Source organism: Mizuhopecten yessoensis, unplaced genomic scaffold, assembly GCF_002113885.1.
Source record: "Mizuhopecten yessoensis strain PY_sf001 unplaced genomic scaffold, ASM211388v2 scaffold1539, whole genome shotgun sequence".
Classification (NCBI taxonomy): Eukaryota; Metazoa; Mollusca; class Bivalvia; order Pectinida; family Pectinidae; genus Mizuhopecten; species Mizuhopecten yessoensis.
This window is the reverse complement of record NW_018404097.1, coordinates 988,185-1,009,117: the sequence shown is the minus strand read 5'-3', so window position 1 is coordinate 1,009,117 and position 20,933 is coordinate 988,185. Positions and strand designations below refer to the sequence as shown.

The 20,933-nt window shown below is 34.5% G+C and overlaps 2 protein-coding genes across 2 annotated transcripts; both read right to left on the bottom strand.

The window, feature by feature from the left end:
• Positions 1–2,056: 2,056 nt before the first annotated feature.
• On the bottom strand, positions 2,057–5,786 carry LOC110464249. Its single transcript, XM_021519359.1, has 5 exons — positions 5,578–5,786; positions 3,414–3,542; positions 2,926–3,064; positions 2,596–2,694; positions 2,057–2,256 (listed from the first exon to the last, which is right to left on the bottom strand). Exons 1-5 carry the CDS (start codon positions 5,638–5,640, stop codon positions 2,078–2,080), a joined length of 609 nt encoding a protein of 202 aa, XP_021375034.1. The 5' UTR covers positions 5,641–5,786; the 3' UTR covers positions 2,057–2,077.
• A 3,127-nt stretch (positions 5,787–8,913) lies between these two features.
• LOC110464149 lies at positions 8,914–10,161 on the bottom strand. Its single transcript, XM_021519217.1, has 3 exons — positions 10,033–10,161; positions 9,333–9,461; positions 8,914–9,021 (listed from the first exon to the last, which is right to left on the bottom strand). Exons 1-3 carry the CDS (start codon positions 10,108–10,110, stop codon positions 8,914–8,916), a joined length of 315 nt encoding a protein of 104 aa, XP_021374892.1. The 5' UTR covers positions 10,111–10,161.
• Between the last annotated feature and the right edge of the window lie 10,772 nt (positions 10,162–20,933).

The following is a 20,933-nucleotide window of genomic DNA, read 5'->3' as shown; positions in this document are numbered from 1 at the left end:
TACATCACGTGGAATTCTACCATCCATAGAATGAGCTCAATGTTTCAAATACTAGAAGTGAAATACATACTCTGGGTGAAATCCAGGCATATCTACAATTAATGGACGTAGTAGAATTCATCAAACAACTGGATGAGCAATGTCCTTTTCCCTGGACTTATAGAAGTAATATCACAGAAAGCTGCTGCTCAGATCTTTATACGCTTAGAAATATTAGCTAACGACGAGTAGAACTTTTTCTCCGTAATATGTGGTAAATGTTATATACCATGCAATTATGTATGTCACCAGCCATCTCATCGACATCGAACAAGTTTCGTGTCACCTCTTTGTTGGAAACCAGGCTAGGAAGTGACCGTACAAATTGCCAATCGTATATTGACGTCTATATGATAAAATCACAATAAATTTGTTTACGACCGCAAATGACTTCTTTTACGTCATAACGAAATCCACATCCATAATACTTTTAACATCTCTTGAGGTTTTAAATTGAGTGAACTTTGAAAATATAGATCACTATCATTCACATGCAGTCATACATATACATAAAACTTCACCTCCTGCAGTAATGATCGTTGCTTTGGCATACAACGTGTTCAAAGTGAATATTCTTGTGCAGAAGTAATGAAACAATAAATCATTTGTAATGAGCATGGTTTCTAATAGAAAATATTTGAGACAGATCCGAGGCAAATTGCTCTGTGCTCTGATGGGGAGATTACTATATGCATTGTCTCTTAAGGGGACTCCACCCTATCACGATTTAATATCAGAATCAGTTGAAACTATGTAACAATATGGAAATATAAATTTTGGAAAATTTACGCATTCTTATAATGAAATGGCGTTAAAATGGTCAATACAACATACGAAAATGACAGCACGAAATTATGACTGAAACGGTGTAATACATAGGGCCAAGGCTCCTTAAATCAATATTATATCAATATTTACAATAACACAATTAAACCAGGATCAATACTTATCTGAACAGATCAGAACTTATTAAGGTTTAATGAGATCATATACTGTAACATATGGAAGATGTTTCGAGAACAAATTCAAACATTCCCTCCTCTTTTAGGGAATGTTTTGATACGTTAGTGTCATGTAGAGAAAGAAAGGTTAAAAAGTCTTATTGCATTAATATCGAAGTACCGTAATGAATGAGACTACAATTTTGATAAGCTTTGTTTCAGAATTGGTATAATATCTAAGCTGTTACTAATTCAATGCAAAAGACTGGTCACAACATACGTCCGATTAATTGACCGTCAAGTCGAAATACAGATATCAGCTTATCAATAAGAGTAACACGTGTTTTTTACCAATACATTTCTATCAAACGCTGGAAATCACCTTTAATAAATAGAAACCAAACATAGACAGACGAAGTTTATAATAGCGATGAGATATACCATGAACAAAATGCAAACATATTACGAGAACGCATACGAGGAAAGAATGCAGGGATTTGGAAGAAAGGAAAAAGAGCAAACGCTAAACAGGAAACCCTTAAAGTGTACACCGTTATATATCAAAACATCAATCAGATATATAAATAGGTTAAAATAAAAAACGATACACTGAAAGAATGATAAGTTCATCAATTATTTAAGACTAAACATATGGCATTAAACAACGGTACATATGGAGAAGGATCTGTCCATCCAATATTTCACCTATGGTACCAGTATAGCAACAGCTGTCATCAACCCATCCCCAAAAACATACCAACGGGTATTTACACCCGAGTGTTGACTATCAAAATTTACATTTGACCCATGTATCCTTGAAAGAAGGTTAAGGTCATTTGTTTGAACAAACTGTGTAGCCCTTTATCCAAGTATGTCACCAGCTAAATACCAACACCCTGGGTCTTTTAGTTATTTATTTTTTGCAATGGTTGGCAAACATTTCGATGTGTATGATGTAACAGGATTAGACATTGACAAACGTTTTATATGTCGGTCATTACACCGACGTAAAATAATGTTAACAGAATAGTTATTATATTATTTCACAAAAAAATACTAAATCACTGTCTCATGTTGAAATATTGTTTTGGAACACTTTATAATATTTGATAAACAAATAACTGTCCCTCAACGCCATACATATATTTAAACTGAGACCGCTCTAGCTGTTTCCACGTTCCTTCCGACTGTAGATGTTCAAACAATGGTAACAGTTTGTCCCTGAACAAGTGGGAGTACAGGGTCTCTGTCCGCAGTATGACCAGGAGTATTCCACCTGGAAAGGACAGTGAAACAAAACGACAGTCAAATGTATTTATAAATATGTTATATAATTACATTTCCTAAACATCAATACCACATAGTTTTAAAGTCCAATAAAAAAATCACATAACTGTCAATTTCGAAACGGTGTTAAAACAAGCAATCAATTTGACGTCGTGGTCGGAAAGACATTGGATAGAAATAAACCACACAGTCAACAAAAAAAGGATAAATTGTAAATCAAGGAAACAGAATATTTATAACAAGATATCTCGAGCACTCCGAGGCCGGTAGCGTGGTTTGTTTTGTTGTAGTCATTGAGATATCTTATTTAGTTAAATTGGAAGTCTACCTGGTTTAGTGAGTCTTATCATCTCTTTGATGTCAAAACACGCGAAGCTTGGCCCAACAGTACAGAAAACAGCTACACCGAGGACAGCATCGTAACTATCTGTAACAAATGAAAGACATAGAATTTATTAACATTACCAACAAAGATAACATCGTAACTATTTGTAACACATACTGTATAAGAGGACGTAATAACATCGACACCAAGGACAGTATCACATCTTTCTTTTGTGTTGTTTGTAACGTATAAAAGTTAGATTAACGACCTTAACAGTATATATCCTTGTTATTTATTCCTTATTATGAGAAACTTATAGTGGATGTACATTACCTCCCGCGAGAGGCGTAGAGTTATGTCCCTTTACTTCCGCCGTAATCACATTCTGATAAACTCGCCTCTGTCTTGCAAATTCTAGCATCTTGTCAGATGAATCCAAAATATCCATTTTCTCAAATCCTTCTTTCTTCAACTTTGAAATAATAATGGCATTCGACAGAAATATCATAGATATTAATTCGATAGACAGATTAATTATGTTGTTTCCCGATGTTTCATTATAGGAGATAACCAGGATCTAGATATGCTGTAGGTGTTTAAAAGGTTTATCTTTGTAATTCAGAACAGTGCCTCAACAATCAAACGTTAGTGTGAATATTTAACTTATCAACATTTTTGCCATATTAAATTCGCGTGGAAATCCATTTATTTTAATCCTTAATATTGTTCTAACAAAGAAATGTATTGCTGATTAAAACTCTATAAAGTGGAAAGAAATAGATATATACTAAAAATGAATCATATACAGTTATTAAGCGAACCTCTTCTCCAACTAAACCAGTGCCTCCTCCGAAATCGAGAATGACTTTTTCCTTCCTGTTACCAGAAAGCATCCTGCCCAGAGCCCTAGCAGCAACGTTAGGTCCTTGGTAGCCTTTTGCCTTTGACTCCTTAAGGAATAAAAAAGTATATACAACAGAGGTATGTCTACGTTTTGTCTTCATGACAGTGCACTCTTCAATCATGTTATAAATCACAAATGTAGATAATCACTCTGTAGTATTATCCGATCGTACCGGAAATTAGCTATAACGGTCTTTGTGGGGTCGGCATGGAGCTCCCTCACACGTCCGCGTACCCAAAATAGGACATCTGTTGGAAGGCGGCCCAAAAATTGTCATGCAATGCAAAAAAAAAGTAATGTTATGTATACAGTTTTCACTTAAGGATACTTTAAACTTAACCGTATACCAAATCTTTAGGCTGCTGATTATTATTACATGGACAATTTAATTTTTAAAATATGTAATTGCTATCGCTATCGCTATTTATTTAGATATCGTTTTCAGAATCCTAATTTTTCAAAACTGATGCTAGTTCTGAGAAGAATTTTAATCAGAACCTCTTTCGACTCTAAAATATTTTACCTGTAAGTTATCTGCCAATTTCAGCCAAAACAAAGTGAAGTAAATGTATTTATGGAAAATCAGACTTTTTAAAAATTGCTCTTGTGGTACAAAATACATTTAATATTTCACTTAAAAAGTGTCCAGTAATTGGTACACTCAATCATAAAGGTTGCCAAAATCATAAGATAGCAAGAGTTAAGTAGATGCTATACCAATGTGTGAGGCGACATAAAAATACCAGGATATAAGGAGATATTTTGCATCTTATGTTATTGTGGGGGGTTCTTAAATCTTCCTCGGTCACATATTGTTTCATTACTATTGCGTTTAGCACCCATCTTCACATGAACTTACCTGCTTGGAGGACGTTTATCTAAAGACAATAAGAAATTTGTTTCTGTTTTCGTTCATTTACAAACTCTCGCCAAAGACATGTGGAAAAATACCATGCATCATATATTACGGTATGTCAAAACTGATATTATGTTACACTTGAGTGATGTTTGTTTAATGATGCTGAACAACCGGCTCGTCTTGTTTTAAATATGTGATGGCAGAAAAATAGCCTGGCGGAACTAAAGATGAGTATGCATTACAAGATCTAGCTATCAACACACTAGAAACAGGTTGATGTAGCCGAGAGATAGTCATGTATTCTCCCGACATGATACACTTGACATACGACTTCTCCTTGTATATGATATTCATAAACACTTTTCAATCATAAATGAGTCGTTTTATAGTCTATGCACGATGAAATGGGAACAACTTTCAAATAATTTTTATCACATGATCCAAAAAAAAAAATAAACCTTTCCGGTTCTTTAGTTTTACAATCATAGGTATTCGTGACTAACCTTTGTGCATGGGTAACAAGAATTGCGGGAAGAGATATGAAATTAAAATGGAATAGCAGGTCATCGTGTCAAATGGGATATAATAGCATAATACACTTCATATAAAAATTATGTAAACTGCATAAGTACTACACTGAAGATAACATAGAATTAACGTCTGTACTAAGAAAACAATAACTTGTTCATCTTTAAATGACTGTATTAATTCTAGCTATCTGACAAACTCTGATATCCATTAAGGTTTGTACTAATTTGCTATGGAGGAAATCCGACTATACAACTGCTGCATATGACAACTAAATGTAAAATATACATTGATCATAAGTGGAAGCAAATAGTGCTAGCTTATTTGTGTTTTTATTGTTTTATTGTTTTATTGTTACAGAACTATTATGTTTACGTGTTGACAAATTAGTGCTCAAGAAAACAGCTACAATATAGTTGCTGTTCATACCAAATGATAATGCTCAAATATTTTATTTTTGTATTAGACTTAAGCTTTTCTAAGAAAACTTATTTTTAGACACACACAGTATTAAAAATCAAGACAGTCTTTGTGAACTAACATTATGTTGTTCGGAGTATGAATAGAAATACTCTAATAACGTGCTCCTACGATGTCGTTCCTGTCGACCAACCAGCCAGTAACAAATGACCTTAAAGTACCACTACCTGATCCTTGTTTTGTGATTCTCACCACAATATTCCCTATACTTTACCTTGTCATAGATGTTCGCCCATCCATCATAATAAGGCGAGTCGTCCTCTTTGTTTACATCCATGATTTCGTTTTGCTCGCCTCGTATAACTAAAAGTACGACGTATAGTACAATGTCGAATCTTCTGCTTTGCCTTTAAGTGTTTAAGTGACACGTGGACGCCTCCCATACGTGCGAGCTTTCCAATTACAGAAAGATAACGATCTAAACAAACAAAAAGATCTCTTTGACTATTTAATATTCAAATATTTTATATGTAGATATGTGGGTAGACAGTCCTTTGATGTCGCACAAATAGATACATCACTGAGGCCATAAAAAGGAGATATACATGGTATAGTTGTGAATAAAACTGCACTTGCTTTTTGTTAGCATCTGATTTTCGGCTTTTGTATTTTTCTGTTTACAGGGACTATATTAAACCAAAACAGAATAACACAATAATGAAGATGAGCAGGCTTTCCCACTATAGTTGTCGTTTGCTTCACTCAAAGTTAAGGTGTGGTGCATCTTGCTAATTATTCTAGAGCAGCTTCGAATAAGAGAAATGGAACCAAGGAAACTCACGAGTGTATGAGGGGAACATGATGTTTTATTTTCCAGATAAAGATCACATTAAGTTGATCAGACACGCTGTAAAAGAGATGAGGTATATGTTTACGGTCTTGGTTCATTGCGTGTTAGATTGCTAGTGACCTACATACATACATACATGCATACAGAAGAAGACGAGGAACAGGAACTGAACAGGAAAAATCTACTCGAGTACCTAGTACGACTCCGGCATTGTTTACGGTTCAAGATGTGTATTCTGTCGTTTATACATCACATTTCTTTACTCTATCTATATGTTAAACTCCACAAAGATTAGAGTGGCGTTAATGCTGATCCTGTTCTTCCATCGCAACGACTTAGATTTAGATTAAGTATATTAGGCCCCATATTTAGAGTGTGGCCGAGTGATTCTTTAACATGGCCTATGACTTTATGACGCATGACCTACCGTTTAGTGACTTATGAGTTAAGATCAGTTTTTGGTCATTATTAAGATGTATCCCCCTTTAGAATCGTCACTGGGTCCGTGATGATGATGTGCCGAACAGTAATATCAACTTTGTGTATTGAGGTGGATGTAATTATGTTTATTAAGGTGGATACAATTTTGTGTATTGAGGTGGATGTAATTCAGTGACAGGGTTTATTCTGTCAGTAAATAATAAATGATTCAATAGTATAATATGTTTTAATTGATGCATTAATCAACGCCTTGTTACATGTTCTAGTCAGTCCAATGGTATCAAGTCGCCTGTACATGAACCTGCACTTACCAGAAATAGGAAGATAGGGCTTTTTAAGTGAAAAGATTGTTTATGTCTGAATAATAACAAAACAGTGTCTATCTCTTGATTGACTTATTTCTAAATCATTATGAGCTTTATATAAGATATACAATGAAAGGAATATGCTAACCAACAATCAGGTATTATATGAGTTGGAATAAATAACAAAACTCTCGGAGGAGTGTACACCAGTCAATTGTCCAAGACTAGAAAGTCATAGCAATAATTAAGGTACAGGCGTGTAGAAGGATACTAGTAGATCTGTCTGATGTAGCGACAGCTTTCATCGGTCAATCACTTGACGTACTTGCAGGCAATATCACGTATGAGTTGTAATAAAAATTAAATACAATAAAAATGTTCAAACGTTAAGCAGGTGCTTCAAAGTATTTATTAATTAAATATGGATACTTTTGAAATGAATACATACCACCATCAGATAAAGGGATGCCGTTAACTGTTTTATTGCATTACAAGTAATACAATGGCATTGTTCTATATAAATGTATTGTCTAAAACATATTCGTTTTTATTTGTTTTTTTGCAATGCAGAATACAAGTCTTTCCATTGTGTAAGTATTAATATTTTACAGCTTTTGATAAACAAACAGCTGCCCCTCTACGCCATACATATATTTAAATTGGGACCGCTCTAGCTGTTTCCACTTTTCTTCCGACTGGAGCTCGTCAAAGAATGGTATCAGTTTATCCTTGAAGAAGTGGTAGTACAAAGTCTCTGTCCTCAATATCATCAGAATTATTCCACCTGGAATGATCATTTAAAGAAAACTTATTTCACAAAGAACTGCGAACTCATTTTAAATGACACTCCTAATACCTTGTCATTTATATACACATATTGCCTAAGTCAAGTAGAAATTTCACCTAAATTCAATTTCTAACTACCGTTATATCTAGAAATCTAGAAATACCAACTAAAAGCTATGGCGGCGTTGATGGAAACACATGATAAAGACTTCCTATATTTTTCATATGCTTTGTCTTATAATTATTAAGAATAGTTTACCATGGTTTAATTATCTTCAGTCTGTTTTGTCGATATCGCCTTTGATTAAGTTTTTTATTTCCTCTTTGTTGTTCTCTATCAGGATTAACAGAATCGCCAGTACAATTGAACTTCATAACTTCAGAAGAAGCATGAATTTTAAAAAGAAATATACATTAACTGAAATATTCAAGTTTTGATCAAACTAAAAGCGTACCTGGTTTAGCGAGTCTTATCATTTCTTTAATGTCAGAACACATGAAACCAGGCTGCAAAGAACAGATGATGCTGACACCTAGGACAGCATCGTAACTATCTGCAACATACAAACGTAATAGGATGAAATAAAACCGACACCTAAGACAGCATCGTAACTATTTGATATACAAACGTATTCGGATGTAATACCAACAACAAGGACAGCATCATACTATATTAAAGATACATAATAGGATGACCTCTATAATTAAGCAATCCTTGTCAAAAGTTATCCGTAAAACAGTATTGTAAACATTTCCCCACCTTTGACTTTGCTTCTCAGATTTCGTCGTTTACATTTGTATATAACATTTCCTTCAATACTACCAAGGATACTTCATTGACATTTGGTTGAAATGTTATGAATTGCCCAAGAGGAGTAGACTTAAAAAGCCAAAAACATATTTTTGGCCAAGCGCCAAAAAAACATTTGTTTATACTAAAATAAGGAGGGTATCTGGAACCGATCCTGGTAGCATTTACTGAATTTTCTCTTCGTGCCAAGCAATGTTTTATATATACACATGGTTAAGGTGAATATCCTAACCGTTCCCATGTTCTGCCCTAGAGACTGGGACTTAAGAGACAACGTTGGAATGTGATTTTCCCGGGCTAAAAACAACACGTTTATGGTTAATAGGTTGGGATTCTGGGATTCTAAGCGTTTATTTTGGCCTTGACAAGTAAAACAAAAGCATTGGTCAGCAGGAATTGTATAACACTCATAGCATATCATGTATCTGTGATCACATTTCCATAAATACACCTCTGTCGTGCAATGTCCAGCATCTTGTCAGATGAATCCAAAATATCCATTATCTCAAATCCTTCCTTCTTTAACTTTGAACGCAGTAGCAATGGCATTCAAAAGATAAAATTAATGAATAATGTATGTAGGTTTGATAGAAAGGTGAATCAAATGACAATTCTGAGAACAACATATAGGATGTATCCATGAACTAGTAAGGTTAATATTGTCTATAAACTCAGAATAGTGTCTCAACAGTGCTTATACTGTATATTGAGAGGGTAAAAAATACTCATAACTTTGCAATATATTCTTTCCGCATTAACTTCACAAGGAAATATGTACACATGTCAAGGAAATATAATAAATACATGTTATTGTGACATACAAAATGAAAACAAACCTCTTCTCCAACTAAACCAGTCCCTCCTCCGATATCTAGAATGACCCTGTTCTTCCTATCATTTTGGAATATCCGGGCCAAAGCCCTTGCTGCAGTAGATGGTCCTTTATAGCCCAATGCTTCCGACTCCTGAAGGGGAAAGGATCCCAAACCGAAATGTGTACGTCTAACACGTTCGCGGCTTTGTGGCGTGTTATCATGATATGCTAACAAATTGTTATTCCGTCTTTTTGTATTGCAGAGTTATCTGCTCTTGTGAGCAGGTATTGATTGTTACGTCATTTGTTTGTGAGAGTAACGTCATCAATTTTTGAGAGAACGACGTACTTTTCTCACACAAACCAATGACGTAACAATCAATACCTACTCACAAGAGAAGATAATTCTGCAATACGCAGAGACGGAATAATTGGACTACTGTATTCTTTCATAATGATATACTTTACAAAGGTGTCTAGTTAAATAATGATAAAATTATAATATACAACATTTGATATAGCGCCCTATCTAGCTAGAATAAGCCACTCTAAATTGATATAAGTACACAGACAATCAATACAACTAACATATACATTAATCAATTCAATTTTGAGGAAATCGCAGGACGTGCCTTATCAGGCGCTAACTGCTTTGTATTGGGTTGATGTATAATGAATTCTTCAGAGGTATCAGAGCATGTACCTGTTTATATATATATTACCTCATCATAGTTGCACGCCTTCCCGTAATAATACAATGCAGATTTACACGCCAAAGTCTCCACTTTCTCTTTATCCATGGTTTAGTGTAGTTCGTCTGCTGTAGAGACGTAACATATAAAAGCAGCCTATGGGTGATACAGATCACATCTAAGAATAATTCTATGAATATTTATCAAATCGTACAAACGTGCGCAGACAACACATTGACATGGTAAAGTTGTTGTTTCACTGGAAAAAAACTATGAACGAGACTTCACTTTCAGAGTGTCCTATATATCGCTGGTTGTGGTAGGAGTTATCATTAAAGGTGAAACACCTGATGAAGTACACATGTACACAATCTATTATGGTCTCTGATGTTTTGTACGGGTTAGCATAGCCTGATATGCCATTAGCCAATGTAAGAGCTCCTCAGGGGGTTCCCTCTAATGTAATGTTGCACATCGTAAGATAACAAGAGTCGGGTGGACATCATAACTTTGGTTTTTGCGTGGTAATATACGAAATACTAAAACGCAAGATGTCCGGCTTTTAGTGTTGTTGTAGGAGTTCTTAAATTTGTCCTTTATCATTTATTTTCATTTTCTTGTTTTCATTTATTTGCACACATTCACAAACATGAAAAAGAATAAATCACACCGCATCTCATATCAGGATAACATCATGACTAGAAACTGACATTAGTTTTCATCATGCGTGTTATGTAAAAAGTGAGAGGGGTATTTTTGTTAATACGGCATAACCGGTTTGCCTACATGTGTTTCAAAGTATACATATGATCAAATTAAATTGGATTCAGAAGTCTTTGCGATTAACTTAGATTTTAAATAGGCGCTTTCGTCTTCGTATCTCGACTGTATTGGATTTAGAAACTTGACAAGAATCCTTATAAGCAGTTTTATCGCTGGATCTTCTGATTGATCAGTCGAGCCATTATACAAACTTCTCACTACCATTCCCAGTACCATTGAACCAGGGTTACAGTCGTGTTGTGACACTGTACACTCAAAAAGTGGAATTATGTGGAGAACTCAAAAGATCTTTTTGATAAATCTTACATTTCCTCTTCTTAAAATGTTTCTTTTGTCAAAACTTTGTTATTTTCTACCTTTACACTCCCATATAAATATGTGGCTGAAAATTGTTTGGTTTTGTTTCAGATATTTTGTGAAAAGCCTATCAAAGGCCAAAATGCAATATGAATAATTGACATTATCTTTGTTGAGTTCGGTGGTAAGTTTTTTTTCAGCAGACTGTAGGAAATCCTATTGGAACAAACTGCATGTGTCAATCTTCTGTTTTATCTGATTACCTCCCTCTAGTTTATATATTGTATTAGTTTTATCTGATTACCTCCCTCTAGTTTATATATTGTACTAGTTTTATCAGATTACTTCCCTCTAGTTTATATATTGTACTAGTTTTATCTGATTACCTCCCTCTAGTTTATATATTGTTCTAGTTTTATCTGATTACCTGCATCTAGTTTATATATTGTACTAGCTTTATCAGATTACTTCCCTCTAGTTTATATAATGTACTAGTTTTATCTGATTCCCTCCCTCTAGTTTATATATTGTACTAGTTTTATCTGATTACCTCCCTCTAGTTCATATATTGTACTAGTTTTACTGATTACCTCCCTCTAGTTTATATATTGTACTAGTTTTACTGATTACCTGCATCTAGTTTATATATTGTACTAGTTTTATCTGATTACCTGCATCTAGTTTATATATTGTACTAGTTTTACTGATTACCTCCCTCTAGTTTATATATTGTACTAGTTTTATCTGATTACCTGTATCTAGTTTATATAGTGTACTAGTTCTATCTGATTACCACCTTCTAGTTTATATATTGTACTAATTTTATCTGATTACCTTCCTCTAGTTTATATGTTCTACTAGTTTTATCTGATTTCCTCCCTCTAGTTTATATATTGTACTAGTTCTATCTGATTACTACCCTCTAGTTTATATATTGTACTAATTTTATCTGATTACCTCCCTCTAGTTTATATATTGTCCTAGTTTTATCTGATCACCTCAATCTAGTTTATATATTGTACTAGTTCTATCTGATAACCTCCCTCTAGTTTATATTTTGTACTAGTTTTATCTGATTTCCTCCCTCTAGTTTATATATTGAAATAGTTTTATCTGATTACCTCCCTCTTGTTTATATATTGTAATAGTTTTATATTGTACTAGTTTTATCAGATTACTTTCCTATAGTTTATATATTGTACTAGTTCTATCTGATTACCTCCCTCTAGTTTATATATTGTACTAGTTTTATCTGATTACCTCCCTCTAGTTCATATATTGTACTAGTTTTATCTGATTACCTCCCTCTAGTATATATATGGTACTAGTTTTATCTAATTACCTCCCTCTTGTTTATATATTGTACTAGTTTTATCTGATTACCTCCCTCTAGTTTATATATTGTACTAGTTCTATCTAATTACCTCCCTCTAGTTTATATATTGTAGTAGTTTTATCTGATTTCCTCCCTCTAATTTGTATATTGTAATAGTTTTATATTGTACTAGTTTTATCAGATTACCTCCATTTAGTTTGTATATTGTATTAGTTTTATCTGATTACCTCCCTCTAGTTTATATATTGTACTAGTTTTACAGATTACCTCCCTCTAGTTTATATATTGTACTAGTTTTATCTGACTATCTCCTTCTAGTTTACATATTGTACTAGTTTTATCTGACTATCTCCCTCTAGTTTATATATTGTACTAGTTTTATCTGATTACCTCCCTCGAGTTTATATGTTCTACTAGTTTTATCAAATTACCTCCCTCTAGTTTATATATTGTACTAGTTTTATCTGATTACTTCCCTCTAGTTTATATATTGTACTAGTTCTATCTGATTACCTCCCTCTAGTTTATATATTTTTTCTGTTCAACTAATAATTTGACGTAATAAGGTAGTTAACTCTCGAGGTTGACTGTAACCTTGTTACCGATATTTACAATGGTACAGTTTACTTAAAAATTTAGCTTGAAGTGTATAATGTGTTGCAGCCATGAATTGTTAAATTATAAAGGGTTTTAATAGGCACTTTTTTCCTACTGCTGTATTTCTGCAAATGTTTTCAGAACACTGTATATAGTTTCTATTCGTTTTAAGCTTTAGTAACAAAATAATTTGAGCTTTCCTTATAGTTGCTGTTTACCTCAATTTTAGCAAGTTATACTAGAATATCAAATACTACCAGTTCATAACAATCAAACATTGCTAATCTCATGTAGTATTGACCTCCGCATAAACTATACTTCTAGCCTGCATTCCTTCCTGCAGGCAATATTTAATGTCGTTGCTTTTATCAATAGATAACAGCCAGATGTACTTCAAATCAACCGCCCTTATTACTGTATATATACATAACACAAAATCTTCATAATAAACACACAACTAATATATACATATATTTACAGTTTCATCTTGATGAAACAGGTGTATTCATATTCAATGGTACTCTATATGGTTGACCACAATCACCCTCACCTCTCTTTTGGAGCAAGATGTTTTGTTTTCTATTCTCGGGTAGTGATAATTCACCAGCATAGTCAACCAACTTGTGACAAAAATAACCATTAGAAATACGAAAAAGTCAAACTTTACTTCGCAGTAGTATATTGATACAGAAGGCCGAATAAACTAAAGGACCTGTTACAGGAACAAAAGAATTTTGCCCACAAAGCAATTTAACCATTACTGGTTTATATTTGTAGCTCCCTAAGACACGACCCATGAGATAATTTTAAAAAAATAAAAAGGTCCCCAGGGCCTGTGCTATGAACTATTTAGTGCCGCCTTCCAAAGGTGTACGACAGGGTTCATTTTTTTGTCCAAAAAACTATCAAAACAATGTTTTACGCTATCAAATAATATTATATTATTTAAAGTATGATCTGCTGCAAATTATGAACTCAAATATGTAACAAAAAAATGCATAATAAAAAAGTTATAAAATCTTAAAGTCTAAACAATTTGGTATTTTCATACACTTGTTTGCTACATCAATTGTTTACGGAAGTAACACACCAATTTTCCGGTTCTTGTACACCAAAAATCTTTTAATATTATTTGGTACATTATGTTGAGATACTATAGTGAAAATTTCAGAAAATTTGAGAACCGGTAAATTTGTCATATAAATGTCAAATTGTAGCAACGTCTATTTCCAAATATAATGCAATAACCTTATGACTATAGTCATGTTTGATCCTTTAACAATATGTCGCACCAATTTATTATCGCAACTGATCAAAGTTTCATCAATAAGGTCTGCTGCTTATGATGAGCCCAACTATAAAGCTAGATGTTGCCAAATAAAAAAGTTATGCAGTCTCTCACACATAAAAGTTTATTATGTTATGTACATTTTTAGTTGTTTCGCATCTTTACGGAAGTGATAGACACAATTTCGATGTTTGTACACCGACATATTTTGGATATTATTTGGCACATTATGTTGACTGACGATAGTAGAAATTTCGAAAAAATCGGTATTAATATGGTGTACGACCAATGTCAAAATAAATCTTCAATAACTACAGGTCAATGCAAGTATTTCATAATTAACCCAAAATCATTCCAATATACTAGCAAGGTGGATGATATGGTTTATAGTAGAGTCTTGATCAACTGTTTAACTAAATGGACTACAAATGGAATCCTAATGGTAGAATTGCAGTTAGGATATGTACAATGGCCTAAATAAATAGGTTGTGGTAATTGACCTCCTTGGATAAAAAACCCGTTTATATCATATTGTTTTTATGTGAAATGCAGTTTAGGAAAAATATACCAAGGTATAGGGATGTGGTGATAGGATCACTTCAGTTTTCAAGGTACACATGATCACACATACTCACATCTTGTAATCCATAGCTAGCTATACTAGTAGTCTTCAAATTATTCTTTCATCATGGGTGATGCCTGTATCATGCCAGAATGAAGGAAAAGATTTAAGGATATAAAAAAGGACGGTAAAACAGCCAGATTGCTGGACTCCCCGCATAATACTTGGTTGAAACATATGCTTATAAACCAAGATCTGATTGTAGAAGATGGCAGTAAGATATGCATGAGATGTTATGGACGATGTGTCAGGAAGAGACCTCACCCAGACACATCTATTGAGAGTCACTATTCTCAGGGAGAAGAACAAACCGGTCGTGATTTGCAAGAGGGGGAAGATGTTATTGATGCCATCCCCATTATTCAGTCAGTGCCCCTCTTGAATATCACAGATCTGAAATATGCATCCTCTTCCCATCGCAAATGTTCTGTTTGTCTTCAGTATAATGACACATGTGCTACCATTCCGAAACAAGTGCGACATTCTCTAATGGTAAATCACAGGTTATGGTGCCCTCGTGATGCGCGTATTTGTCCTAAACACATCATCGGAAGCATTTTACACCCAGATACTGAAGTAGCTATGGTCGATAGAGCATCCTTGCAAACGAAACTTGATAACGCTATTGGTTCCGAGGTCATAACTGATCTTCTTGAGATCATACATAACGTGTCTAAATATGGAAATTCTCCAAAACTACAATTGAAAACATTGTCGGATTCAGATTGCCATGCATGGACAGAATGGACTCTAAAGCAGTTTATGGAAATGCATGAGATGTGCAAACCCGACATCCTTTCAGCTTTTACTGATGGTGTGTGCTCCGAAGACTTGCTCCTTTTTTTCTGTGCAAAATTAAAAACTGATCTGTCTTGGAACCAGTTGTCAGTTCTGACCAAATTATCAACAGCCTCACTGTCCAGATATTTCCACAAGATTATCGAAGTTTTGAATGTAACCGTTGTGCCCCAATACCTTGGAAAAAACCATATGTCACGCAAAGAAGCCTTATCACACAACACAGTGTTTACCAAAGCATTTTTTGGGGACAAAGTAAGTCTCATACTTGATGGCACTTACATCTATCTAAACAAAAGTTCGCATCATGCATTCCAGAGATCATCATATTGCGGACAAAAGAAAACGAATTATCTGAAGTTTATGTCAATTGTGTTGCCAGATGGATATGTGTTGGACACAATCGGACCGTATTATGGAAGTGTTAATGATGCATCAATAACTAAACTTATCATTGAAAACTTTGACCTCCTGAAGTCTTGGCTTGATGAACATGACAATGTTATTGTCGATCGTGGTTTTAGGGATGTCCTCGATGTTTTAGCCGAGTTGGGGTACGATTCAAAAATGCCATCCTTCCTTCCCCCTGGGAAAATCACAAGTAGATGCTTCCCAGGCGAATGAAGATCGCCAATGTACCAAAACCCGTTGGGTTGTCGAAGCCTACCATGGGCGTTTGAAGAAGTGGATTCTGTTCAGAGAAAAACTTCCTTCAAACGTTCTGGTTCCGGTTATTGACAAACTCGTTCGCATTGTGACTGCATGTCTGAATGCGTTCCGAGGACCAATATATTGTTCTGATCCACTTCGTGAGCAGCGTGATACACAAATGGCAAAACGCATGTTGTCTCTCTTGGACAGTGACAATGCGTTGGCCAAGCGTGTAGCTGATGATCCAAATATGACCCGCAGAGCAAAGAGTGAATGGAAGAAGCTGGAAGCCTCGCAAATCCCGTTTCCAAAGCTAGATTTGGAATACCTGGAGACTTTGGCTTGTGGTACATATCAGCTGAAACTGGCACCTGGCTATATCACCGAACATCAGACAGATGGGGGTGATTATGAGATATGGGTGTACCAACATGCTGATGACCTTCTCCGAGGCCAAATACACTCTCGCCACAGGTCGCAAGCAAAATACAATGTCTGGATCGAGTTTGACCAACACGCATCAGAGGATCCTGTAAAGGCATACTATTGTGTGTGTCCTGCAGGAAAGAGAACATCGGGTATGTGTGCTCATGTCGCATCAATACTGTATTATCTAGGATACTATGCACATTTAACAATGACCTAAGATTGACTTAGAAAGTAGAAATTCATAAAAATGTTTTTAATAACCAATTTTGACTATGTGTTGTGAAACTAAAAAAAAAAAACAGTAAATACAACAATCCATGAATTGGAAACTATAACTCTCCTAAAAAGAACCAATGTTATGCATTAACATAGCTTCAACATATTATACTGGTACACCAAATGTTCTGACAAATTGCCTAACGTTTGCTGTATGCTCCCCTTTAACTACCTAGTTTAGTTAAACAGTCATACTCAACTATAAACCATATCATCCACCTTGATAGTATATTGGAATGATTTTGGGTTAATTATGAAATACTTGCATTGACCTGTAGTAATTGAAGATTTATTTTGACATTGGTCATACACCATAATAACCTTAAGATGACACATTTACCGAATACCGATTTTTTCGAAATTTCTACTATCGTCAGTCAACATAATGTGCCAAATAATATCCAAAATTCGTTGGTGTACAAAAATCGAAATTGTGTCTATCACTTCCGTAAAGATGCGAAACAACTAAAAATGTACATAACATAATAAACTTTTATGTGTGAGAGACTGCATAACTTTTTTATTTGGCAACAAATAGTTTTATAGTTGGGCTCATCATAAGCAGCAGACCTTATTGATGAAACTTTGATCAGTTGCGATAATAAATTGGTGCGACATATTGTTAAAGGATCAAACATGACTATAGTCATAAGGTTATTGCATTATATTTGGAAATAGACGTTGCTACAATTTGACATTTATATGACAAATTTACCGGTTCTCAAATTTTCTGAAATTTTCACTATAGTATCTCAACATAATGTACCAAATAATGTTAAAAGATTTTTGGTGTACAAGAACCGGAAAATGGTGTGTTACTTCCGTAAAACAATTGATGTAGCAAAAAAGTGTATGAAATACCAAATTTTTTAGATTTTAAGATTTTATAACTTTTTTATTATGCATTTTTTTTGTTACATATTTGAGTTCATAATTTGCAGCAGATCCTACTTTAAATAATATAATATTATTTGATAGCGTAAAACATTGTTCTAGTAGTTTTTTGGACAAAAAAGTGAACCCTGTTGTACACCTTTGGAAGGCGGCACTAAATAGTTCATAGCACAGGCCCTGGGGACCTTTTTATTTTTTTAAAAATATCTCATGGGTCGTGTCTTAAGGAGCTACAAATATAAACCAGTAATGGTTAAATTGCTTTGTGGGCAAAATTCTTGTTCCTGTAACAGGTCCTTTTCTACTACACCACAAAGCCACATCATTGTCCTTTTAGGATACAGTGGTACCAGTGGTACTTACAGATTCAGCTAAGTCGTCACAACCAACCTCTGGACAGATAGTCCGCCAGTAGAATTCTGATACAGAACAACCTTTTCTTTGTGTTTGTATTTTTTTATGAATGAACATGAAGGCTTTCATCCCTTTACCTTATTGTTTTATTTCATCAAATTACTCTTGTCTGGGGCTATATGGTGAGATATAGACTAATACACCGAATGCATTAAATAGGGGTCCTTATAATCCAAATTGTTATTATTGTTATTTTGAAAGCCTACAATCTGAAAAATTAAATCCTTTGCACGAAAACAAAAGTTATAAGGTGTTATCTCATATTAGTCTTAACAAGCGCCCACACACTAGATGTGAGTGGGAACACCATATATAGTTACAGACTGTGCTGTGTCTAATATCTAATTGCCACTTAGAAATTAAAATGAGGTCTGTATAAATATTGTTTCATGAACCATGTCTAAACATATATTTAAACTTAAATTATCTGCACTAGGAAAGACCAAAATTGACCTGGTGAAAATGGGGGTAAATTAGGGAAATAAAGATAAATCTACTCCAGTACAGGTGAAATGATTTTATCAAAATGTTATCTGGAGCATTCTTGGGCTAAACTGACTTAATGTGTTATAAAAGTGATCATAGTGATGAATATATCCGTGCTACAATGGATGGCTCTGGGGTCATACCCGCCACCACTCCCTGGATCATATCTTATAATTATCTACGATTTCTGCCCTGAAACTACACATATTTGGATGCAAACAGTGATGCTACAATGATGGTACCGGGTCAAGTTCTGCCTTTGCAAACTCAACCTTTGGGTCATAATACGGAAACGTTGAAATCCCCATCTATTTTCATACAATAGCCGGGCATGCCATGCCGAAGAGTCATGCTACCCTGATTTGCTCCACGGTCCTGCCCACCGCTGGGACTTCTTCACCGGGTCAAATCATGGAAACAAGATGAACACAATTATGCTACAATGATGGTTCCGGGGTACAGTCCAGCCCATAGGGTATTAGTGCTTGGGTCACAAAATGAAAATGGTTAAGATCTCCACCTTTTACCATACATACAATTGATGGGCATTAAAACACGCTACCATGCTACAATCACTGCTCCAGTGTCATGCATGCACCTGTGGGCTAAATCCTTGTGTCCCGACTTGGAAACGGCCAAGACCCACATCCTACAAAATCATAGAACTGCTTGCTGGGAATGAAAAGAGCATTGCAATCTTGCTACCAGGATTAGCCAAACCTAAAACTAATACACATTTACGCGTACATGTGAACCGAATGTGCAATTCAAAATTCTTGGTCCTTTGAAGTGTGTCCCTCGAGACTTAAGTTAGGATAGCAATGAGACAGATGAGCGATACAGGCCTTAAGAGCCTCTTGGTTTTTTAGTAGATATAAGAAATGGTAGGTAAAGTAGTACTTTATAAAATTGCTTAGTCTTCAAATCAAAATAATTTTCTTTTATAAAAATATTTGAATGAAAGTTCTCTAGTTTTGTCACAAAAAAAATAAGTGTCTTCACTGGATGTACAAACATACAATTTTTCATCTCATTCTTCTTATTATTTTCCCTTTCAAGTATATGAACTCATTGCATTTGAATAGCATGTTAAGAGTAGAAATAAGACAAAGAAATTTTTGTGTTTTGTAATTCCTGTTTATTACATGTACTTTTCTACATGTTCCACAGCTGATATGAATGATCACATCACATTTTATCAAATCATAAATAATTGCACTGATCAGCTGTATGAATTTTAACAGCTGTTTCATAAAAACAACAACAACATTGGAGTCCCACATTACAATATCCCACGTCAACTAAGCCTACTGTGTTATCTCCCTTTGTTAACTAACCACTTGAGGGCGCTCCTGGAATATAGTCATACACCTAGTGAGAGAGAACAAGGGCCCACAACTCTGATAAACACTACTCACAACAACTGATCTGGTAGGGCAGATAAAGCAGGAGACAGGTCTGTCAGAGCATACAAATCAAGAGAAATTGCATAGACAAACATATCTTAATTTAGCTAAACTATCATCAAAAAGAAATTCTAAATTACTGATAAACAATAATTCAAAGATATTCTTTCAATTAACAGGACAGAGATATACGCAATGAATATCTCTGTCAAGGAAATAACACTAGGTATCATGCCTGCCTACCAACGAACAGATTTATTTTTCTGACTGGAATTCAACAGATTAAGTTACAAAATATGTGTAGCCTATTCTATAAATAAAAATAAATCCAATAATTTATGTGTTAACTGTCTGATAGTCTTTCTCTCTGAAAATAAATAACATTTGGGGTTAAGACCAGTACCCCTACATATCCCACACTATCTATTTTTTGTACTTAATGTACTATCTTTGTAATACTGATATGAAGTATTTTTTTACATGTTCTAAGACATCATAGCCAAACTTCTGATATTTACATGATAAATGTTTACTGTATAATTAAATCCAACACTTGGGTATCAGTTCTCATACAAAATTGTCTGAGTGGTCAGTTTCAGAATCACAGATTTCAGATTATCAAGTACATGTATATATACAGCATCTGCTAGGGAA

Excerpts from the sequence above, each read along its gene's own strand:
- LOC110464249 (XM_021519359.1), bottom strand. The coding sequence starts at position 5,640 with ATGGATGTAAACAAAGAGGACGACTCGCCTTATTATGATGGATGGGCG. Across the intron at positions 3,543-5,577 it reads GGGCGAACATCTATGACAAG|GAGTCAAAGGCAAAAGGCTA; the intron begins GTAAAGTATAGG and ends TTATTCCTTAAG. Across the intron at positions 2,257-2,595 it reads GATAAGACTCACTAAACCAG|GTGGAATACTCCTGGTCATA; the intron begins GTAGACTTCCAA and ends TGTCCTTTCCAG.
- LOC110464149 (XM_021519217.1), bottom strand. The coding sequence starts at position 10,110 with ATGGATAAAGAGAAAGTGGAGACTTTGGCGTGTAAATCTGCATTGTAT. Across the intron at positions 9,462-10,032 it reads AGGCGTGCAACTATGATGAG|GAGTCGGAAGCATTGGGCTA; the intron begins GTAATATATATA and ends TTTCCCCTTCAG. Across the intron at positions 9,022-9,332 it reads CTGGTTTAGTTGGAGAAGAG|TTAAAGAAGGAAGGATTTGA; the intron begins GTTTGTTTTCAT and ends CTGCGTTCAAAG.